Consider the following 7976-nt stretch of genomic DNA (forward strand, 5'->3'; position numbering starts at 1 on the left):
TTATTACTAAATTAGTCCTTTCATAATAACCTTTATTGCTATGCATCTTTTACCAACATACATGGGAAGAAAGTAAAAGCCTTTCCCACCCATATGCATTGGTTAGTGTCACAAGGTAAAGTTTTTACGTTTGTGGGACGCCAGGCCAGCCTTCCTCCGAGCCACAAGGTACACGACACTACACAGTTGGCGAAAATCAAATTTATTATAGTGATCATGACACCGTACAAAAGGGGAGGGAATAAATGGAAAGAACAAATTTGTTTGGTGGCTTAAAACCAAAGGGTATTATTTATATTTGATTATCAAAAAGTACAAAAAAAAAAAAAAAAAAAAGTTAAAAAAAATTATTTTCTCGTATTTGATTATTTTATAAAATATTTTTAAAAAATTAAATATAACTAAAATTAATTAGAAATTTATGTATTTTAAAATTATTTAATCTTTATATTGATGAGTTAAAATAAATAAAATGAGTTTGAAATAACAAATAAAAATAATTTATCATCTTTAAGTTTACTTTTATTTTCTTTCATTTTTTTTTCTTTACATTTTCTCTTAAATTTTTTAAAAACCAAACATAGTTTTAATAATGCATTAAATGACCGTAAATTTAGTTTTTAAATCACTCAATGGGGGTATATGTATGTTTTTAGGGAGCAAACTCAAGGGTGACTTGTTTTTATACTATTTTTTTTTCTCTCATTTTTTTCGATTTTACATATTCCCAAATTTCATGAAAATAAAAAATAAAAAAATACAAACCAACAAAAACAAACAACCGACAAACATAAGAAATCGGAAAGGTTCCAATTCTACCGCCCAATAGAAAAGTAAATATTTAAAGACTTTCACAAGTCAAATTAATCAACGGATAACTCCTGAGGATGTAATGAATGTGCCTATGCTGTATTGCATTCAATTCACGTGTGTAAGCCAGAGTCAAACTCGATCTGGGTCCGAGTCAACTCGTCTCAGCATCGCTGCTACATCCGACTTGCCGGCGAAGACCCCATAGCCTTGGCAATGTCTCTTAGCTTAAACTTCTGAATCTTCCCCGTTGAAGTCTTGTGCAGTTCTTCCTTGAATACGACCGTCTTCGGTACCATGTAGTGCGGCATTCTCGCCCTACAGTACTCCATCATCTCCTTCGCCGTCGGCTTGTCCGGCGACTCTGGCTTTAAGCTCACGAACGCGCATGGAGTCTCGCCCCAGAAGTCGTCGGGCCGAGCCACCACTGCCGCCTCGTTCACGGCTGGGTGAGTGTAGAGCACCGACTCAACTTCCACACTGCTCAAGTTCTCGCCTCCGCTGATGATCACGTCCTTGGATCGGTCCTTGATTTCTATATACCCATCTGGGTGCATCACCGCCACGTCTCCGGTGTAGAGCCACCCTTCTTTACTCATGCATTTGGAGGTTCCCTCTGGGTCTTTGAGGTAACCGAGCATAATGCATGCACCTCTCAGCACAATCTCGCCCAAAGACGACCCGTCTCGCTTCACTCTGACTCCTGACTTGGGGTCCACCACGTCCACTTCCGTCATAACAACCGTCCTCACCCCTTGTCTTGCCTTCACCCTTGCCCTCTCCGACGCCGGAAACCGATCCCACTGCGGCTTCCAAGCGCAGGACACCACCACTCCCGCCGTTTCAGTCATTCCGTACCCGTGACTCACAACAAAACCCAGAGATTCTGTTCGCAGAAGCACGCTGTACGGAGGTGGAGCCCCGGCGGTGAGGATTTTTACGGGATTCCCTAGTGGCTGGTGGTTAGGGTAGTTGGAGAGCATGTTGAGGACCACAGGTGCAGCGCACATGTGGGTGATGCCGTACTTGGGAATGGCGTCGTAGATGATACGTGCGTCGAATTTGCGGAGGCAGACGTTGGTCCCACCGACGGCCGCCATTCCCCAAGTGAAGGTCCAGCCGTTGCCGTGGAACATGGGTAGGGTCCAGAGGTACACCGGCTGCTTCGGTACAGACCATTCCACCAGAGAATCAATGGTGACGATGAAAATCCCGCGGTGGCAGTGGACCACACCCTTTGGTGACGAGGTCGTTCCGGATGTGTAATTCAGAACAATCGGGTCCCACTCGCTCTCCGGCCGGACCCACTTGAACTCCGGATCACCCCTCTCCACCAGATCTTCATACGTGCTGATGAAATCGACGGTGGATGAGGGCGCGACCTCTTCATCCGCGATGAGGACGAGAAGTGGCCATTGAGTGTTTGGTGGGAATAGCGAGAGCGCTTCAAGAATGAGCGCGCGGGAGAGGCAGTCGACGAAGACGAGTTTGGATTCGCTGTGGCGAAGGAGCACGGAAACAGTGCGTGCGTCTAGGCGAGTATTGATAGTGTTGAGGACGGCGCCGGACATGGGGACGGCGAAGTGAAGCTCGTACATGGCGGGGACGTTGGGTGCCACCACCGACACCACATGGCCTCTCCCAATGCCGAAAGTTTTGATGGAAGAAGCCACCTGGAGACATCGACGGTGGGTCTGAGACCAGGTGTACGTGATGGAGTTATACAAAACAGAAGGGCAATCGCCATAAACAGTAGCAGCTCTATCGAGGAAGCCTAAAGGGGTGAGAGGTGATGAATTTGCGGGCCTTGGCTTCAGTGAATCCATCCAGATTTATACACAGTAAACCTCACAGTATCTCTCACACACTCTCTCTCTTTCTAAATGAGGGACAGAGATGTTAAGAAGAGGCAGTCTGGGGTATATGTAGTGCAGAACTGGGGTCATCTGGGAGCCTGTCTGCTGGCAGTGGGTGATGGAGTTTTTCACTTTCTACGGGGACATTGTTGACTGTAATTTCTCTATTCTTGACTTGGGTATAAAACATGGCATCCTTTCTGTCAACATCCATGATAACATATGCTGTATGCTATGAAGCATTGCTCTAACTTCTCACTTGTCTCCCTCCTCCCACTGTCCCACATTAATGGTGGCCAAAGAAGTTGGCAGAAGTAGTCATTGCTTCATGTTTCCCACCTACGCATATTCGAGAACATCACAGCCAAAGTTGTGGAATGTGGAAAAGTACTCATATGCTTGATTTGATTCTGAAAATAATTTTTGTTTTTTGTTTTTTTTTTTCCTCTCAAAAATGAATGAAAACAATTCCTATTCAAAATATCTTCCAACCATTTTCTAAAACTGGATTTTTTTTTTTGAAAATTACTAATATATTATTTTTAAAAGTCTTAAGTGACAATTTTCTTTTCTAAAATATAAATAAGATTTTTAATTTATAGCCGTTTTGTCACTTGGTTTTTGTTAGCAATGCCATTAAAGAAAATTGCTTTGGTCATGTTTGTTCCGTAAAATACTAAGGAAAAAAATATTAAAAAAAATAATTTTCTTCTATTTGATTATTTATGAAAAATATAAAAATAAAATAAAATATAATTAAAACGAGTTATAAACTTATTTACTTTTAAATTATTTAATCTTTATTTTGATGAGTTAAAAGAAGTAAAATGAATTTGAAGTATGTAGCAAATAAAAATAATTTATCGATTTTTAACTTTTTTTTCATATTTTTTTTAATATTTTCTTTCCCTTACATTTTTTTTCAATGTTTTTTAAGAACCAAACATAATTTCTATGTTTAGATATAAACAAAAAAGTAAATTCACACTATTTTTAGTAACATATTATACAATAAAAAAATAATTATAGTGATTATTTACCAATCATTTCTAAAGTTTATCAAATACTTAATTTTATAAACAAACATTTTCAAGTATGAAATGCTTTTAATTCTCTTAAAATATCTCAAAAACTGGTTGTGCTCTCTCTAAAACTGGTTATGTTTTTAAGTTATCTTTTTTCCCCCCTTAAATATGAATGCTATTGAGTTTTAAGTCAAATAATTTTTACATACCAAATTATTGTAATGTTTCTAATTAGATTTATTAATTCATAAGAATAATAAGTTAATATTTTTTTTATCTATATGATTTAGATAAAGATATTTGAAATTTAACCATTAAAAAAATGTAATTTAATATATGGAAAAATTGTGTTTTGAGCCCAGTTAGGCCCAAAAATTAATGTATGATCCATATAAGTTTCATATTTAAGCCCAACATCCAATGAAAGAGTGAAAATTGAGAGTAAGGATATTGCCTTTAAAAAATCCCTAAAATACCCTTGACTATTAAATGAAAAAACTAACCAATCGCCTCACCTTTCTCATTCTCTCTTTGACTCTTTTGCCCTTCTCTCACGTATTTAATAGTGGAACCAACTTGAATTATTTTTCTTCGTCAAATATGAAAGATGGTTAAAAATTATTATTACCAAATGTATTTTTGAAGTGAATAACTTTTAAATACCTCATCAAATATTATTCTTTCTTTCAAACTTACATAATATATAATAAATATTTTTTAAATATATTGAAAACTTACATAATATATAATAAATATCATTCTTTATTTCAAACTTATATTATTTCTCATATATATTAAATAATTTTTAAACACCTCATAAAATATTAGTATTATTTGTTTACTCTAACTTGTAAATTAGATATCATCAAATATTATATTTTTTCAAATTTATAGAACATATAATAAATACTTTTTAAATACCTCATAAATTTTTTTTTTCTAACTTGCAAATTAGACACATGGTGTTTATTATTTTTTCGAAAATAATGTAAACACTCACATGCATATATATATATATATAATATTAATCAAGAAGACAATATTTCTAAGACTAATTTACCAACTTTCCAATAATTTTGAAAGTATAAATAGGGTAATTGGCCGAATCAAAGTCTTCAAAAATATTCAAAATTTCTCTATTCCAAAATTACCTAATTTCTCTCCACACTAATCCTAAATATTTTTTAATAAAGATTTAAATATTTAAAACCATTAAAACAAATACTTTCTTATTAAAGCAATTTTTTGGTAAAAAAAAACTATCAATAATCGTCTTAATATCAAACTCAAGTTGTTTAAAAATCATATAAAACCTATTAAAAGCCTTGTATACCCTTGTACACTTAGTACATTTCCCTTGTACAATTAGTGTAATACCTTTGTACAATGACACAAATTTCATATCTCTCCTAAGTTATATGTTCATATAGGTGTATTAATCATATTTTCAATGGTTTGGTTGAGAAAATGGTGGATAACTTAGGGTTAATTTTTTTTCCCCAAATATTAGTGGGAAAAATATTGGAATTTTCATGTGAAAGTTAAAAAAAGTACATGACATAGGTGTACAATCTTTGGGTGGCAAAGAAAATAAAAAAGTAGTTTAGAATCAAATACCTTTGTACAATTAGTACATTTCCCTTGTATAGTTAGTGTAATACCCTTATATAATGACACAAATTTTATATCCCTCCTAAGTTATGTGTCAACGTAGAAGTGTTTAACCATATTTCCAATGATTTAGTTGAGAAGATGGTAGATAATTTAAGGTCAAATTTTTTTTTTCTCCAAATATTATTATTAGGGAAAATATTGGAATTTCCATGCTGGAATCAAATAAAGTGCATGACATATGTGTACAATTCGTGAGTGATAAGAAAAATAAAGGAATGACTCATAATCGATTATAATATTTCACAAATGGTAGCCTTGTACACCTTTGTACACTTAATACATTTCTTTTGTTCGGTTAGTGTAATACAATTGTACAGTATAAATGAATAAATAAAATTTTTTATTTTTTTTTATTTTCATATAAAAAAAAAGTACTAAACAAGGTCTTCAATTTTCATTTTAAAAATAGTTTTTATTTTTTAATTAAACATATTTTCAAAAAGAGACAATATAGAAAATAAAAAATATTTTTAAAAATAAAAAATAAAAACTAGAAAAATATTTTAAAACCAAACTCAAATATAATCTATATAATTTTTAACTACTTGTTTTCATCTAAAATAAGTAAATATACATTTCAACCCTTTTATATAAGAAAAAATCAATCTCTACTATGTATTGATATAATCCACTTTTAAAGTTAGGTCATATGAAAACATTTTAATTGAGTACTTAAAATAAAAACTCTCCATCCATCCTCTTTCTTTCTTTTTCTTTTTCTTATTTTAATAAATTTTCAATCAATTCAAATTATTAAAAAAATCCTTAATAAACAAATTTGTAACATTTCATATAACTTATTACTAAAAGTCATGTTCAAAAAGTTATTAAAATAAGGAAGAAAGAAAATTAAAAAAAAAATTAAACTTTTTATTTTATAATAGTAAAAAAAAAACTTTAAAATACTTTTTAGTATAAAAAAAAATTAAAATAGTGAATATATTTATTTTAAATAGTATTTTAATCATTAAATTATTTGCTTCTAAAATGTAAAAGATAAAAATAAATGTAAAAGATAATTTTATTTATTTAAATTAATATTTTTTTAGAAAGTGTTTTCCAAAATAGTCTTTGAATTATTAATATAATTTTTTTTATTTATAATTTAAAAATAAGAAATAATGTTGATTTTTCAATTATTTATAAAAGAGTTAAAAAAATAATGAAAAATAAAAAAATGGTTAAATGAGAAAGAATAGTGGTATGTGAAGAGTGGTAGAATAAAGACAAAATTGAGTCAAGTGGGTTTTTTTTGTTAATTTAATTATCAAGATTATATGGGTTGAAAACACAATTGTCCCTTAATATATTTCCGAATATTTGCATTTCTCAATGTACTTGGTCTGACCTGTACCTTGCTTACTAGTCCTTGATCATGGTTAGATTAGACTCACCTGCATGTTGTACCTACATGAAATAAAGTCATTGTGAGATAAGTGTTGGGAATTTAAAGAAAATTAGATTCTCTATCTTTACATAGTTTTTTTTCCTCTTCCCTTCTAACTATGGTGTTGAAGATGTACCAAGGGCATATCGATAAATCGTATAAGATCATCTTTCTTGCAAATTATGGTGATAGTACTACATGGAAGGCATACCCTATGAGAACATTGTGGATCACAAGGTCTATACTGTAGGCTCCCTTATAAAGCACAACCATATCCAATTGTCTAAGACCATGCACTCACAAAATCCAAGGTGAGCATTTGAGGGCTCTCATGACCATAAAGCTTTTAATGCTTAAGTTAGAAAAGGAAACATACAAACATGGAGTGATATCATAGACTCCTAAACTTATCTTTGAATTTTCTTTTAAAATTTTTGAACCTAAATTTGTCATTACACTATTATAGAAACTATATACAATGATGCTTCCTTCATTGACGTTTTTTAAAGTGACAACATTTAGCATAATTTATAACATTTCTTGGCGCTTTAATGGGTAGTAATTACTATTTTATTTTATGGTGTTTTTTAGAAGTGTCGTCCTTGGTGTTTTATTTAAGGGTCTTTAACTAAGTTTATTTTTCTTGGCATTTTTATAAAGCTTATATATAGCATTTTTTGAAATTTTCGCCAAAACACATTACCTTAAAATTTCATTCGCCAAACACCCTCCACACTACCCACAAGATGTTGGCATCAATCTACCAAGAATGTATTGAAAATCTATTGACGAGAGACCAAGGAGATCTTAAAGGGCATCGTTAGTGATCCTAAGCCTCCTAAGAAGTCATACTTGCAACAGCACGACTCTGTCATCATCATCGTTGGCCATCTAACAACCCTAAACAAAAACCAAACATCAAGAAGTCATACCCTGAAAACAAAACAGGTTGAAGCTTCAAGCTCTTAGGACATACACATAGTAACAACACAAAAATATCATTTTTTTGGCCACCGTCAATGAGATCTACCACCATCCATGCTAGAAGGGTGTTTAGTCGTGATGAGATATTGGCAACTCTTTCCTTCATTTCTTTTAGGGTTTATTTAGGGTCAGGGCTTGTTAATCTAGATTATTTCTTTGTTCTTTTGTTAATAACCGTACTTTACTTTTATTTTATTTTGTTTTTATTTTATATTATTTTGTTGTTTCAGAAATTATTTA

General features: G+C 32.4%; 1 protein-coding gene across 1 annotated transcript; it reads right to left on the reverse strand.

Moving 5' to 3' along the window:
* Nucleotides 1-724: 724 nt before the first annotated feature.
* LOC117912333 (probable acyl-activating enzyme 6) lies at nt 725-2796 on the reverse strand. Its single transcript, XM_034826886.1, has one exon. It carries the CDS (start codon nt 2634-2636, stop codon nt 987-989), a length of 1650 nt encoding a protein of 549 aa, XP_034682777.1. The 5' UTR covers nt 2637-2796; the 3' UTR covers nt 725-986.
* Between the last annotated feature and the right edge of the window lie 5180 nt (nt 2797-7976).

Source organism: Vitis riparia, chromosome 4, assembly GCF_004353265.1.
Source record: "Vitis riparia cultivar Riparia Gloire de Montpellier isolate 1030 chromosome 4, EGFV_Vit.rip_1.0, whole genome shotgun sequence".
Taxonomy (NCBI): domain Eukaryota; kingdom Viridiplantae; phylum Streptophyta; class Magnoliopsida; order Vitales; family Vitaceae; genus Vitis; species Vitis riparia.